The sequence below is a fragment of the Nesoenas mayeri genome, assembly GCF_963082525.1.
Source record: "Nesoenas mayeri genome assembly, chromosome: 16".
In the NCBI taxonomy this organism is placed as follows: Eukaryota; Metazoa; Chordata; class Aves; order Columbiformes; family Columbidae; genus Nesoenas; species Nesoenas mayeri.
In genome coordinates, this window is record NC_137562.1 from 14,145,089 (window position 1) to 14,162,274 (window position 17,186).

General features: G+C 40.4%; 1 protein-coding gene across 1 annotated transcript in view; it reads right to left on the minus strand.

The window, feature by feature from the left end:
- PTPRT (protein tyrosine phosphatase receptor type T) overlaps nucleotides 1–17,186 on the minus strand; it is a gene marked incomplete at both ends in the record, with an annotated part of 367,619 nt that overhangs the window by 54,198 nt on the left and 296,235 nt on the right. Inside the window, 2 exon segments of the mRNA XM_080354355.1 lie at nucleotides 6,160–6,189; nucleotides 12,293–12,428. Coding sequence (XP_080210481.1) covers nucleotides 6,160–6,189; nucleotides 12,293–12,428 — 166 coding nt within the window.

Consider the following 17,186-nt stretch of genomic DNA (forward strand, 5'->3'; position numbering starts at 1 on the left):
AAGTCAAGGCAGACAAAATCCACCGCGCTCTCCTCATCTACCCAGCCATTCATACCATCATAGAAGGCTATCAGGTTGGTCAAACATGATTTCCCTTGGGTGAATCCATGTTGACTACTCCTGATAGCCTTCTTTTCTTCTACATCCTTAGAGATGACATTCAGAATGAGTTGTTCCATCACCTTTCCAGGGATGGAGGTGAGGCTGACCTGCCTGCAGTTTCCTGGATCATCCTTCTTGCCTTTTTCAAAGACTGGAGTGACACTGGCTTTCCTCCAGTCCTCAGGCACCTCTCCTATTCTCCATGGCTTTTCAAAGATGATGGAGAGTCGCTTAGCAATAACATCTGCAAGCTCACTCTGCACTCGTGGGCATCCCATCAGGGATTTCTGGGTGTCCAGCTGCCTAAATGATCTCTAACCCGATCCTCCTCAACCAACGGAACATCTACCTTTCTCCAGATGTTCTCTCTCACCTCCAGGGTCTGGGATTCCTTAGGGCCAGCCTTAGCAGTACAGAACTGGTTAAAGAGCAGTTCTGTTGAAAGGGATCTCTGTCCTCTAGATCTGTAGTAAATTACAAGCTCAATTTTAAAGAACAGTTTCATGCTGGTGTAAAAATAAGGGAGGGATTATACATCACACTATGGTCTGTGAGACACAGTAATCCTTTTGCTCTGACCAAGGTAAGGTCTCTGCTGCAATAGTGCACTTCAAATAAGATGTGTGCCAAAGGGACACGTACAAAGGCAGAACAAGACAGGGAAATCTGGAAAACATGACCTATAAGCAAAGGACACATGAAATAGGGTCCTTTAAATATAGAGAAAAGACAATCAAATAGGGCTGATGACTCTTCAAAAATATGAAATGACATCACGTGGGAAGCTGTTCTCCCTGTTTACAGGGGCTGAGAAAAAAGTTATGGCAGCTCATTTTAAACTTTGGGAAAACAACATGCAATAGAGCCTGCTGATCTCTCAAGCTGACCCGTCAGGAAGGCTGCGAAATCTCGGTCACTGGAGATCTTTAAACAAGAGCAAGAGGAATAAGAGTTAAAAGCAGTACAGCCTTCTGGCTCCCTGTGCTCCAATGGGTCCACTCGTCACTGCAGTTCATCCTCTGCTCCCTTTGTGCAACCTGTAACCTCAGCAGAGCCGAGAAATATCCTCTGGTCTAAGCATATAGGCAGTTTACTGCTTCTTACAGCCACTATAAGGGCAGATCCCCCACTAACAGGCAAGCACAGAGACAGCTTCACTTGCACTTTTCTCGTGCCTGCCATGGTGAAGCTGAAGTCAGTGCAGGTTACTGCAGGAGCAGAGAGAATTCACCAGAGTCAAGGCAAAGTGAAGAGCGAGGACCAGCTGCACCACTTGGGGTTAAAAAGTAAGCATTATTGGGCATGAGAAAGTGATATAATGTAGATATATGTCAAAAGATGCCCTGAATATTTTGTGCTGTGTGTATACAAACATAGGGTCTTGAAAAACGTAGGGCTGCCCTCTCTAAGGTTTACTTGATCAAATTAATCACTATTTGTGGAGGACATTTACTCACAACCATATAAACTTTAGGACAAGATAAGTGCATACAAGTGCCATACAGTGTAAGTATATGCTGGTATACGCAACCAGCAAACACTGCCCTCTGCACAGTTTAGCTGGCAATCACCACACAGATGGGCTCTAAATAGAATCTCACTTTCTGGATTTTATTTACTTATTTAATTTGTTCTTTAGACTGGCATAGCCACCACTTCATCATTCTGTTTTTCCAGCATCTAATGAGAAAAACAGTTTCTTCTTAAAATTCTGATTTAACCTGTGCAGGCAGATCCCACCATCCACACCATCCATGGAACTATATGGAGGTATCTAGGTATATATGTGGCTATAGAGAAGTATGCACATAACTAAAATAATGTTTATTTCTTTTCAAATGTCCCACAGATAGTGGAAATAAATTCAGCACAAACTCTGTCATTTCAGAAAATGCAAGTATAAATTTAGCTTAATACCTTTGGCGGAATATTTCCCATGAAAAGAAACTGCTGGCTGAAACCACCAAAACAATTAGAATTGGTAAGAAAATACAACAGGAGTTGAAGGGGCTTCCTATACTGCAATCAAGTCCTCAATGCTGTGGCCAGTTCAGGAGAAAGGGAAAAAAACCATATTGGCCATCGAGTGCCCCTTTCTTATAAGTAACATTACACTGTTTGTGACATATACATGAATCTTTGTATTTGCAGAAATACTTCTCTGGTCTGATATCACTCTTGATTAAATTCCATTCTGTAACTATCACCCAACTCAGGAGAAAGAAATAAACCAAAAAACTCCAGCCCACACACAGAAAACATTTCCATTCCTTTTCCTGATGAGGAAATAATAAAGCCTTGATATGGGCTGCTGCAGCTGAAAATACTGTTGCAAAAGAGCTGTCTGTCATTTAACGCAAAACCTCCTTTAAACCAGATGAATTGCCGTCTGTGTTTTACAGCTTCAGCTGGGAAAAGAAAAACTTTCAGACGTGGATGGGCTGCAACATATCTGACAATGCATTAAACTTAAGTGCAACATAATAGAGCTAGCAATTCTGTACGAACCCTAAGCAACATTTATATTGGTGTAAATACAGAGTAACTCCTCTGAAAAGGTTCATGCATCACCCTGGAGACAGCAACACAAATGGATGCGCCAGGACAAGGACTCCTGATTCCACATCCCTCTCTTCCCATCACAAAACCAAGTTCTGCCCAAGGATCTCAAGTTGTAAGCAACTAACTTTTACTGAAGGGTAAATGGAAGTACACAAAACTGTGTCAGTCCTGTACTGTGACTTCGCAAATTAGGAATAGAGGCCTCCTGGGTTTGTACTTCCACTTAAACTGTGTTCAAGATCTTTACAGCCTTCTCTTTCAGCCACAACAATATCTCTTCCTGTATTTTATGGCAAGTTTTTAACGAAGCCTTGGTATATAAAAATCTCACAACTATTTACCCAGTATGCACAAAGTAGCTAAAAAGACTGCTCTTATAAATAAATGTTTTTGACTGGTTTCACCAAAGCTGCAGGAACTCAACCATCTTCCAGAGTCAGGTTAGGCAGTCCTGGAGAGCAGCAGAACACAAGACGGGCTGAAGGCAGAACTCCAGTCCAGATACCACCACAGCGCTTATATCCTGGCTGTGCAAATATCAGGTACTCATAAGTCTCTCTTAACTTTAATAGACTTATCATTAAGAACTGTTTAAAAGAGTTAGGGTTGCAGACTCTGGTCCCTAGCAAGAAGAAATTCCAGTAAAGCAGATGACAAAGGGTTGAGGGGAATTATCTCAAAGCAGACAAGAATTACTCTAAGCAGCACAACTTTGAAGTCCAGAAACGGAGACTAAAAATAAAGCAGATGTAGTCCATATGTATTTAAAGGTCTTCCAGCAGATCTATTTGAAAACCTGCTTTTCCATACTGGTAACTCATTCAACTGAATTTTGCTTCAGGACAAAAACATTCATAAGAGGTCCTATAACACGGAAACAATTCTATTTAAAAAATCTATATATATATACATACTGCTGTTTTTCACAACATTTCAAATAAACTTAAATCAAACCTCTCTGCTCAGAAGAGGCTGTAGCAATTTCTATCAGCTTTGGCTAAGAATTACACAGTCCTTTGCGATTTAAGATTTTCATCTGCAATCATAATGAAACTTCCTATTTCATGTGAAACTTGAAACATGAAACTCAATAAAACTCCATCATCTGCTCCTTCAGGGATTCTCCTGCTTTCTTCCCTCACTACTGGAACATCCCTCGTACCCCAACTACTGTTCAGGGAAAAACTAAAAAAACAAACACACAGCTTGATTTTGCCAGATCAGAGAACAGGTCGAACGTCAGTCAGAAACCAAATGCTGACGGGCACAGCCTGATGACGGAAGTGTTTATTGTGTGATGACTATTTAGGTGTTACCTCTGCCATAGCGATGCTCCAGCTGGCAGAGCTCATGCTTGATGTGGTACCTGGGACAGCTCTCTGCAAAAAATGCTGTGTGCGGTACTAGGGGGATATATTGTATGATTTCTGCATCCTGAGCTCAAATCTCCATTGAGTGCTTCAGTGGGGTGCTAGGAACACATCAGCTTGCCTGATGATACCTCTGGCTTTTCCCTGTTGTGATACGCTGCATGGTGCACATCTGCCTTATTACATCCTATTAAAGCACTTGCTTCTGCTACAGCTGAAGCTCATTGCAGCCTCAGGCTTGGGTGACCTCCAGGGGTTTGTCTCTTCACTTTTCCTGAGTCGCTCTCCTGCTCCCTGAGACAAAAAAGTTCTAGTATATTGGTGCACAGAAGCCATTACAAACTGCAAGGAAATCACTTAGCGATACCCCTTCTTTCTCTGTAGCAGACTAAACCTCAGCTGACTACTTAAAGCAATGTTGTGCAGTTGTAAAAAGGGGTCACACGGGGCTCAGAACTTGATTCATCTTTTTTAACAGGCAAATCTCTAAAATAAAATAAAACAGAGAGCATCCTGACCCCATACTACTTGCTGGGAGAAGAAAAAATTATAATGGAAAACTGGGGACTGAATTTTTCAGGCAATGGTGCTTACTAGTTGTAAGGAAACCAAAACAGCAAAACTGTGCGGGGGACACTTTACAGAAGCTAAAGAGCAGAAGAGAAAGTGTTGTTGCAAGAAAGGCAGCCAGCTAGTAGTACCTAAGTGTTAAAACTACTCTAACACTTAGTTAAACTTCTTTGAAATCTGACTACTTAAGGTCAAATTCCATCCTTGGTGAACCAGTGTGAAGTCTAGAAGAAATGGAGTTACTCTGCATTTACAATTACATAACCGGGCTAAGTCAAGGCTCACCATGGTGTCTTTAGGCTCTTCACACACTTCACAAGTGGGGAAAGTTCCTCTTTCAACTATTTTCTGATAGGTCATGAAGAAACAAAAATCACTGCAACAGGTGGTATGTGGGGATCCTCATACTTAACTCTTTTGTCCTGTTCCTTGGATGTAAATTAACCCACACGGAATAGAAGTCAAGTTCCACTCAAATGGCAGAACATTAATGCACTCATTTCACTGACCTGCTAAACACCTTCCAGATGTGTCCACAGGACAAAATCACAAGATCAAGTGAAAGGTGGAACAGGCAAAGGAAGAGGATGCCGGGGCGGCACACTGAGGGGGAGAGGTGACAGCAGAGCAGATGTGGCCCTTTTGACAACTTTGTCGATGTGAAAACCCTAAAGGCAGGTTGCTGATTTGGGGGGAAAGGTCTAGGTCAGCGATACAGCTGCTGCTTTTGAGAGACGGAGAGGAGAGACTGTTTAGTAGTAAGAGTTGCTTTCTCCATCCCTCCCAGCCCTCTGGTGGCAGCAAAGGCATCCAACTCAATTCTCCAGGACTCTTTCCTCAGATCATTGATCCAGTTCCTCTCCACCTCCTGATCCTCAGACAACCATTTGCATGGCAGAAACAGCTTGGCCTCGATTACTTTCCAGCCTCTCAATCTTTAGACAACAGATGGCTCTGGAAGTACTGATGTATGAAGCATTTTCATGTGCTTTAACAACTGCCTTAATTATGCAGCATTGTCATTAGGGCTGGACAGGTGATTTAGATCTGAACAGTCAAACCACTTCATCATCCAACAGTCTAAACTGACACTCGGAACCTGGCAACTCCAGGAACAGGGTTGTTTGCTGAGAAAATGTCAAGTCCCAGTTGTCAGGAAACTTAGATTTTTAAAGAGCTTATAGCCATGGTTGAGAAATTCCCAACAATAACTTCCAGGTGTGAATTTCCCTGCATTCTGGCTAAATATGATGGACAATTAAAAAAAAGGTGCAGTTGAGACACTCTGTATTTGTCCATTAGCATCTGAAGAACTATAAACCATAACCGACATAGCTGTGGGCATTTATGTGTTTGCAGGCACAGTTAGAGGTGCAATGGTAAAACAGGGAAAACATAACAGTGTGAAACTGAGAAAATAAAACACACGCTGTTGGAAAGACAAGGATAAATGGGAAACAAAAAAAAAAGTGGTAAAAGAAAATGATACAACAAAGCACAAAATTGCCACAGGGTGCGCACGCTCAAGAAACATCACGCCCAGCCAAGTACTTACAAGTAATAGGAGTAGGAATATGCATTTCTTCTAAATATCGATGGCCAGTCAGATGAACAGAATATCCAAAAGGGAAAAAAAAAATAAAAGAAAAAAACATAATTAGATTTATATGAACTCTAGGATTTTTTTCAATATACAAAGTATTTGTGCTGCCTCTTGTACTGAGCTACTATTCTCCTGCACGTTTTTAGGAGCTGTAAGTTGGTGAGGAATGGATTCTGGAGACAGAAAACACAGGTTGTGTTTCCACTTCTGCCACTGACCTGTGTCCCCTAGAATAAATCCCCTCACCTCCTTCTTCCTTAGCTTTGCCAGGTCACTATACACGTAATGAGACTTACCTTGGCCTGTAAAGTGCTTTGAGATTTTTTGGAATGGAAAGAAATATGTACAAGCTATTAATATAACTAACAATAAATAAGAAAGTGACAATGTAAGAACACCACGATTTTGGAATATTTAGACAATGAGCAAATTGTGTAACGATAAATCAAGCTTCATCAAACTCTCAAATGCAAATAGTTCATTAACAATTCAAGCACCACTACATATTTATAGATGATCACCAGGGGTATGCATTAGCTTTCTGCGTCACTGTGATTAAGCATTTTCTATTACAGTTTTTCAACAATACAGCTCAGAACATTTTGATATGCGTTTGAGCAGCACCACAAAACAAGCCTTGGCAATCATTCATAACATAAGAGGTGATGTCTTCTCTTTTATAACTGGAAAAGAGCTTCTCTGAAAAGGCTCTTTGACAACAGATCTAGCACGTTATTTCAGATTTACAGCAAGGTACAATGGAGCCTCGAAAGCAGAAGCCATGGTCCAGACAGGGAAAAACAATGAAACCCAAACGTCAACCTATTGCACAACTTTAAACCCCCATCCTTGAAGACACTACAAATACTAAGAGGCATCTCTAAGTATAAATGCAAGGTTCAAGTGTTTTATGGTTCCTCAGAACACAATTTTCACAAGCAGATAGGGAAATCAGATTCAGCACCACTACTCTCTGTTCAAAGTGACCATCTTTCCCATGTACTCACTGAGTAGAGGACAATGACTACAGGTGTACAAGAGGATTACTCTGAAATGTGTTTTGCATGGTGGTGGCCCTTGCTATAAACCTGAAATGCTGGCCAAATTCCTTATATATTTTAAGTTATTTGAATGACACCAAGTCCAAGGTATACCTAAAAGTATTTATGCTATCATCCCCTGAAACACGGAAATTCCACATGCAACAGCAATGCACCACTTTAGGCGCAGTGACTGCCACCGAGCTTCACTCTGAAATTTGAAGGGAAAAATCATCAGGATGTGGAAAATGAGAGCCCATGCAGCTGAACTCCCTTTGTCCTCAAAATTATTTCACCAATAAAACCCCTCTGATAGATCAGTGCCAGGTTTCACAGCATTATCAACTGTAATTGTTCCAATGAGCATCTTGCTATACTTTCTGTTTGTCTCCTGTATCAGCCAGTGGACACATGAGATCGCAAGAGACTCTTCGTTCTCATTAAAATGCTACAGATCCCTCAAGGCTACAGAACAAAGCTCAGAAAGAATTAATCCATAAGGACAGAAAATAAAGGAAGACAAAAAAGGAGGATTCTATTTTGGAATCAGACTGGCCATTTTGGCTCAAATTCTCCCAAAATTTGTGGTCTAAAATAAGAACTTCCTAAGGAATATTTCAAAACTAGCTGTTAAAATGCTCCAAGTTATGGATCAGTGAAAACATGATCAGATCATAGAGTGTATCACCCACCTTCAGTATGGACACAGAAGGGACATGGGTCACTGAATGTGCAGACATCCCTATGATAATTCTCTCCTATTGCTCAGGCATGTTCTGCTCAAGAAGCATTTGTGTTTTATTTAATTAGTTTTCTCTAAATCTTAATCCAGAATAAGGAGCTGAATTTTCATAGAAGGAACTAATCCTAGACCCTACATAGCCCCAAATCTCCTTTTTTGCTACCAACAGCAGTTTAAAGAACTTATTTCCAGTGCACCCATGACAGGCTGTCTGATCCTATTTATTCAGTCTTATACTTAAAGGGGTCAGTAGAGGTTTTGTCCGCTCAAATGCACAAGCCTGAAAAGTGTCACATTCTTCACTCCAGGGAAATGCAAGTCATGACTGCACCGGAGTTAAAACTGTCCAGATGAAATCAGAACAGACCGAAATTTAATCCTTTTGGGGGGCAAAGTCAAAGGGTATTTTCTCCAGAAAAGAAGTTTACAAAGGTCTTGTTTTTCTCATTCCAGCTGGTTTTTACTAACTGGTTCTGTATTTTCTGTTGCACAAAAATATTTAACTAATATTAAGGACAAACAAACAAGCTCCCTAGAGAATTAGCGATGTTTTGATACAATAAAAATGAAGTATATCAGAGTATGTGTCTGTTAAGGAAGGAAGGAGGTACTGCCTTATGTGAGCAAATACATCCAAGTGGCACTGACCACCAACTGTAAATTAATAGGCTAAATTATGATGCAGTAGTTTGTGCATCCATATACAAATGATTATATTTGAGCTACGAACATGTAACTCATGTAGCTCACCAATTTTGTAGAATACCAATTTTGTTAATGGTTCTGATTTAGGTACTGTAAGACAGCCACATTTAAAGAGAAATTGTGTATACAAACACGTCATTTTTACATAGATACACACATACAGAAGCTTTAGTTGCTGAACCCCAGGGTTCAACTAAAACTTTCAGGTAACAACTGTAAAATCAAACCCAAATTTTCCAAGGCATAAACCTTCTGGGTTGGTTTAATTTAGCTTCATGTATCTGATTAAACCCTATAAAACAGTGGCAACCCACCCCAATTTGCGAGTCAATAGAGTTTTTGCTATATGGTCTATTGAAACTATCAGTAACTGAGCAACACTTCCTCACGCCTTGCATGTGAAAAGTTAAAAAAATATGCTGATTTGGTGTGTCTCGCAGAAACAAAAAGCAGCTTCTAATGATCTGTATCATCCCAATCTCAAACTGGTCTCTGCCTTCATTTAATGTTTCCACCTCTTCTAATCTCTTTCCTTCCTTTGCACTGATTAACAAAACGCTTCATTCAGAAAATCCTCTACTGTGCCCGTTACCAATGAACTATGGTGCCCTGGACCATCAACAAATGCCACTGTGATATTTTCCAGCTTAGTTTGAAGAAAACACATCAAGTTTGTGTAATTACATTATTATTTTGTATTGTCGCCTTGCAAGACAACAGTGTCTTGTACACAGAGGCGTTAGCCTTAGTCATCTGAAAAGGGGAACTCTTTTTCAAGTAAGGTTAATACAAAACTTGAATACCAAGAGCTTAAGCTCCTAATATTTCTCTTTGTAAAACAGAAAGAGAATTTTGTAGTTATACTGTCCTCTCTGACAAGTGCGAGTTTTCAGCTGTGCTCCTGCAGAGGTTCAAAACAATCTGTGGTCCAAAGAGGTCTTTCCTTTTATAAAAGCTGGTCCCAATCTGCATTAGTTGACAAATTAAATGAGCCTGGCAGGCTGAAGTTAATCTGCAGGGAACACTTGTCCATATGCAGCTCTGAGCCTCAGCTGGATGCGACTGGTGGTGCCAGTTCAAGGGACACCCGGTCCCGGTGCCATCAGCAGGGCTAGCAGCAGACCCAGCGGGAGCCAACCTCCAAAAAACACCCTCTTTCTGCACTTTTATAGCTTCTAAATGCGAAAAGATTTTAAAGTTGATGAGCCAGTTTATTTCTTATAATAGTGTGTATTCCAGTGGGTTAACTGTGGAAATGACAGCAAATAGACACAGATACAGAGTGCAGCGATTTTGTCTGTTTGCACAGGGAGGGGAATGACACAGAGGCAAATGTAATTTTCCAGCTCCAGAAAGAAAAAGGGGAGAATTTATATTTCTAATACATCTACTCACCTCCTTTCTCATTTTAATTTTGAAAAAAAGATGCTCAGGTTTAACGGAGCCTATGACAAACCCAGATACAGCAAAGTTCTGTCCATAGGATGTGACTCCCAAATTCACTGAAGATTGCAGTTTTGGGGGCCAGGCTGGTTCCACAGAACACGTACACTGTTAGGGGCCAGCTCAGGTCAGCATTACCTTGTGAATCTTTATATCAAGCAAACGAGTCCTGAGACTCCAGCTGCTGCAACTTGAGCTGAATTATAAGTATTTTTGATTCTCCGTTTGTCTGTGTTTCTCCGCAAGATATCGACTTACACTGCAGCAGTTATGACAGTCAAAACATCCAAAGTATCAAAGATTGGAAGAAGCTGGATCTTGACAGATCTCCCCATCATTTACTTATCTGAGTTAAATATGCACCAGGAAAAAATGAAAGCTAAAACCCAGTGATTTTATATACCTGCTAACCAAACTATATAATACAGTCTCCTGACCCTAATAAAAGTTCGTTATATCATGCATAACATATGTAGAGCCCATTTTGGGGGCGGCAGAGCGGGGAATAAAAGAGACAGAGAAAAATCTGATAATTTACATCAGCCATAACTTTTTACTTTTTCTTTGAAGGATTCTTTTGTATTAATAACCTGACCTTTGGCTGGTTTTCCAGTTTCCATTGAAAGAGAGAAGATTAAGCAAAGATGTTGAATCATTGATATGCATCAAGCCACTTCGACGTTGATGCATTAATCAGAACGAGAATGAATAAGATTTCATCACAGTGTTACGGAACAAAAAAATTACTTGCCCATAATTTTACCTCTGAGACATTTCCTAACCATTTTCACATTTATATAAAAAAATGGATCGGCAGCAAACATGGTGTTTAACAGCAAAAGTCCCACATTTACATTTCGAAAGACAGGGAAGGCTGTTTGGGAATACAACTATGATTCTTTGCTCCAAGGGCACTTTGCTGGCCTGTGTTAGACCGGTCCACCAGGACCTCCAGGTCCTTCTCTGCAAACCTGGCTGTTCTGGTGCACAGGGTTACTCCATCCCAGCTGCAAGACTTTGCTAAACGTCACAAGATTCCCACCAGCCCATTTCTCCAGCCTCTCAAGGTCCTTCTGAATAGCAGCCCTGCACTCCAGCATCTCTAGCGCACGACTATTCCATTTGTATATGTGCCCTGGATTAAGATAGAGGGGAACATTAACGGCTGCTCTTATTTTCGGGAAACGCATGACTGTCATAGAGATAAGACATCTCAGAGGAACAGAGCTTTGCTTTGAAAAGCTGCACTCCCTGCAACAGTCCAAGTTAAATCATCGAGGTTCCCACATGTAACATTATACCCTAGATAAGGGGCTGCCAGGCTACTTAGCTTTCAGTTAGAATCAAATTACCATTGGAAAGTAGGGTTCACTTCAGAAATGTGACTGGTAAAATATACAAGAAGCATCCTTTTCCCAAGAAAAACTTGCCTTCTAAGAGATTTTCTGAATCAGTGTATTACAGTATAAATGTGGAGCTCTTCAAATAGTAGCAACTACAATAGTCTGCTTCAAAGTATAAGTGCAAATGGTCCAAAGTAAATCACACAAAGTGTTCAAAGAACTGTTCAAACAAATTTCATAGCCATATATGATTTTTCCAAGTTTCATTCTCCTGTAAACTAGAGCTAAATCTTGGAAAGATTCTCACCCTCTGCAAGACGTAATATTTGAGCTGAACAGTGGTTGCAAAGAAATTGCTGCATAAAAATACGTCTCATCAAGACTCACTTGAGAACAAGACCCTCAGTCGCATCCTTTGAAGACATTATTTTTATTGCCTGTTAAGAAAGAATTCTGGTCTCCTATCAGGCCACTGCTGTGCTACCTGCACAGGCTCACATACCCACTTCCATTGCCTCATTATTCCTTTGTACTTTGTGGTTTTTCATGAGCGATACCTTCTCATTAATTATCTGTTAATTATCAATAACTCTTTGCAGTAACAACCATTCCTTTATTGCTTGTATACTGTCTGCCAGAACAGGCGGCACTCTGGGACTACAACTTCTTCATGGTAGCGTTACATAAATAAGAATTAACTACTACCCTCTGTAACGCAAATGGAATGTTTCATCCCTACCAAATTCTTCTTCGTTTTGAAGAAACCTTCTTCTAGCCAGGAGTTCCAAGATGGAAGCAAAGCAGAAACTCACCTTCTCTTGATGGTAAGCATTGCTCCCAAGAGGATGATAACAAACATCAGAAGACCGGCTATAACTCCAGCCATTTTCACTGTGCTGTCAACTTGTTTTTCTGGCTCCACTGCATTGGAATTCTGGGTGGAAGCTCCTTAAAAGGTGGAGGGAGAGGAAGGAGAAGACAGAAAGAGAATTTGTAAAAAAAATGTGCAATGATCTACTTTAAATATTAATTTGAAAGACTAGCAACATATTTCCCATCATATTGTAGCAGACAACTGTCCATCTTACCAAATCTGCCTTTAATAAGGGCTAATGACAGATAATTCAGAGCAGTAATCGGGTGTAAAATCCCAGTGCAAAGCAAATGACTAACATTTCACCATATTACACTGTAACAGGCATTTTACTCTTCTGAGGCACTCAGCATACACCCAAGAAGCAGGACAATTAATAGCAGTTATAATTTCCATTTCAAATAGCTTAAGTGAAGGTGCAATCCTTACCCATTGAAATAATTAATGCAGAAGTTCGCAGTAACATATCCCATAATACTGCTTACAGAAACTTTTTTTCTTCTAAAATCAGAATACATTTGTATTTCTCACTATAATGGAGCCCTGGCTTTTGTAAAGATACAGTTACAATTATGCATGTAACGAGCATTAATCCAACACACAGAGCACCCTTCTCATCATTTAGTGTGTTCCACACATGAGTTCTTCTGCAGTTCAGGCAGGACAACGTCATTTCTAATTGATTTTTTTGTTTGTTTTTAAGAGTAAAGCTTACACACCTAAAAATAAAATATACTTAGGAATATTACTGGCACAGGATTTCTTCTTTTACTTCCTTGTCATGATCTGACTTTAAGGGTCTTTTGTCCCCTTCAATAACTGAGGACCTTGCAGAATGCTACCCTCTACCCCTTGCTGGCACTACCATATAGTGATTATTAGATACCTTAGCTCTGCTGACTTCATTACTTGCTGCACAGAATTTTTCCAGATATAGCTTAAATCACTGAGCTTCATTTAGAAAGCCCCACAAGATTTGAGTCGTGGCTACTCTAAAGACTAAATAAGCCTGTCTTTATTATATTCTTGACATACTTAACTACTCCTAAAAATATCACCATTGCATTTGATAAAGGTAAATGAATTGATGTGACATGAGATCATAATCTTATCTTGGGCTTTGCCTTTGCTGTTGGAGTCAGCCGAGTCTTTCTCTACATCTTAAACACCATAGGAAAAAAGAATCAAAGGTGAAACCAGAGTGCTGCCATCAGAAGACCACAATGTTTTGTTCTTTTAAGAATTCTGTGTTGCTGACCTTCAGGAAAAGCTGGATCACTTCTGTTCATAAAGTCAGTTGCTTGGGGAGATAATATTCAATCGAGTCCACATGTTGGTGAGACAGCAGAAAGCCTCACTGAGTTATTGTTTTGCTTATTTGCCCACATGTTAAACTGCAAATGCTTTAAATGGTCTCTGTCTGCAAGGATGAGTCCCAATAGCTACCACGATCCAATCACACTACTGAATATGGGGCTTTCTGATGGGTTCTGAATACACCCTAAGCTGATGGACTTCCAGGGATGAGGATCTGATCTCAAATAAAATGTTACGTTCGCCTCCCATCGCATCTTGAAGAGCACATACAGAACAATGACACAATGAATGTAAACCAAGAAAACTCACCACATGCAGCGATAAAAGTATGATTTCACTTTTCTTACAGCTGAGCTGTTAATCTAGTTTGTCACAGCAAAACGTAATATTTACCAAGCAAAAATGCTGTCTGTTTCAAATACACATGTAATTTTCAGCTTTTTGTCCCTGACAACTCTACTGCTCTGCTGCATCCACCAATTTTCCCATTCAGTTAAGAATTCACTGGTAACTTCTGTGTGCACAGGTCTGAAATTAATTGGACACGAGAGCGTGAGAATAAAATAATATGTTGGTTGCACATTTGACAATCTCTCTTACAATCTTGGACGAAGTCTGCCCATGAGGTGAGCCATACAACATCACACAGGCAATGCTGACACTATCGCACAACCAAGTAAATGATAAAGGTACAATTTTTCCCTGAAAATGGCTAAAAGTGTATTCATTTGGAGCGAAACTCAGAAGTACTCCAAATTATCCTTCACTTGAGTTGCCGTTACTCCTATGACCCTAAATAATAGGTGTTAGAGAATGGTTTTCTACCACAAACAGCACAGTCAGGCCCCCTCAATTTTTTCACCATCTGAATACCATGATGAGTTGTGAGCCATGTTAAATAAAAGATTAAGAATGTGCTGTCAACTCCATCCTCTAATCCACTAGATCAGTTTGATTTTGCCAGGCTGTTGCTTGTTACTACAGGCAATGTGTGGTCACTGCATTTTATTTGATATTTCTCGTCCCATTGCAGACTACAGCAGTTCTGGAAAGAGAATAAAAGCTCATTATCCATCCTGACACCTACACACTATGGTGACTGATTCACTTGAATCTTCTGTTTAAGTCTTTCTATCTATCTTGGCAAAGGCCAACAATTCCTTTAGGCTACTAGTCCAACCATTTGTAAGGTGTCTCAGCTAATAGCGCCTAGGGATTGATAATATGACAGTGTCAGTATGTTCCCAAGTCTTGGATTCTTAAAGATTTGTAATGAAACACTACCACGAAAGTCCCTTGGTTTTCTGCAGTTGTGGTGTGTTTTTCTTTTAGATGCCTAAATCTACTGTGGTTGCTGGTGCTCCCACCTGCACCACCACCAGCTGCAGGTAAGGGAAGGAGGGCAATGACTTCTACTGCTCCTGAGAGTAACATTTCTGCTTCAGTTTTGCTTCTCTACCAGCATACAGGCAGATCTGAAATCCTCCGAGCACAGAAGCCCATCAAAACTCCTCAGACGGCCATTTCCTACAAATATCTTGAAATACACTTGGAAAGCTCTGCACTATCATACTTGAGGAGCCACCCTTTTCTTTCTGAAAAAATGATGTTTATATACTGCTGACATTAAAAGGGAAAGAAAATAAACTATAACCATATTTTCCACTGGTTACTCTCACTGTGTTTCCTGGAATAAATTGTTCCTCATAACTGAAGCTGGATACCGGAATAATAGGATATAGAACAGGTCACCACTGTTATTATCCTGTGTTTTTCAGTGGCACCCAGGCCCTCGCTAAGGCCAGGACCCCATTACACTGTACTAACATGAAATAGGACAATTTTCTGCCCTAAGCTTACTTTCTTAATAAAAGAGGCAAATGATAGAAGACAGTGCCAGAGAAGTAAAAACTGTAGGTCCCTTGACTCCCTATCTGTGCATTATCTACTAGACCAGGCTACTACATTCAGAGATACACATTTATATACTATACGAAATGCACTTTCCCAGAAGCTTGACCGGTGGCATGAATCTGACTTTCACAGGCACTGGCATCCACCCAGCACTGCATTTTACATCCATAGCTATTTCAGAATTTTAATCCTTTCCCACCAACCTAATTCACTTTGCTTTTTCAACCTCTTTCAACACTCTCAGAGATCCAGCATCTTGCAGCGAGACAGAACACATTACACTAATGGGAGACACTGTTCTGGTGATGCTGCAGAGATGCAAAGAGAGCAGAGGAGGGAAAAAACAGTTCTTTCCCAGAATCACCTGCCTCGTCAGCCCACGAGAAGTCAGATTTATGGATCATCAAGCACTGATTTTTTTTGTGGTAACACACTCACAGACACCCAAGGTATATGCAGCTGTGCATCCATAGGTACCTAAAGCCCAGACTAGTTCAGTAAGATGCAAGTACTGGAAGCATGGTTTCAGCTCGTTGCAGCTTGCAACCTTTTAAATTCCTTCTTGCTTTGGGAACAATGTTAAAGCTGGCTCTGCAGTGGCTGAAAACTTAAGGACAAGAATTTGACATCCAAAATTAACTTCAGTATAGAGGGCTGTCATTTGTATTCCAGAGTTAAATCTTCCAGAAGATTTCTACAGCTGAAATTGCTTCTGTCCACAAGGAAGAGATGACATGTTGAGCTACTTTGAGCTGGTTTGCAAGTGATTCCAACAGCCTAAACTCCAATTTTTAACAGTCATAACTAAAGGCGAACCTTCTCAAAATGTTAAGAAAGTGAAAAATCATCCACTTAGCAGCAAGTGTTCATATCTGACGCTATACACTCCTAGAGCGATATTAATATGTACTTTAAATCCCTTTTATGCTTATGCAAGGTAAGTAATAAATTATGTTATTTACTTTATAGATCTGTAAAGATTAAGGATCTGCCTTTGGCATCAAAGGCACCCAACAGCAGAGCTGAGGACTGACATTTCTGGATTGACACCCTGTGGCAACTCCAGCAGACACCTCTCACAGATGGGGATGGAGGGGGATGGAGGGAGAAACAGTGACGGTACCTAAGTGAAAGATACCATGGCAATCTTTCACCAAGCAATTTATGCACAGATATATTATTTGAAAACAATAAACCACCAGATATAAAGTGACCTTTTCTGTGGAGGTGGCACACTGAAGAATATCCAGGAAAGAATGATTATTGAGTGCATGCAGCTAAGCAAGACTGATAATATAAGTTTCTTCTATAAAACCTACTTCACAAGCTGTAATTTGAAATGTTCTTTATTTAAAGCAGCAATTACAATACTGCTTTAAAATAAAATGTAACTGACAGGAGAAAGAATTCAAAAGAGCCACAGGCAGGAGGAAAAGACAGGTATTTATGTGACATTTCCAACTGGAGAGGCACAAAGAACAAAGTCTCACCATGGCAGTGGTACCACAATCACCAGTAGCCGTGTCGCTGCGTAGGAGAGAGAAGCATCTGATTCCATAACAAGAGAAGAGAATGCAAACAAAACGGCAGCAAGGACAGCT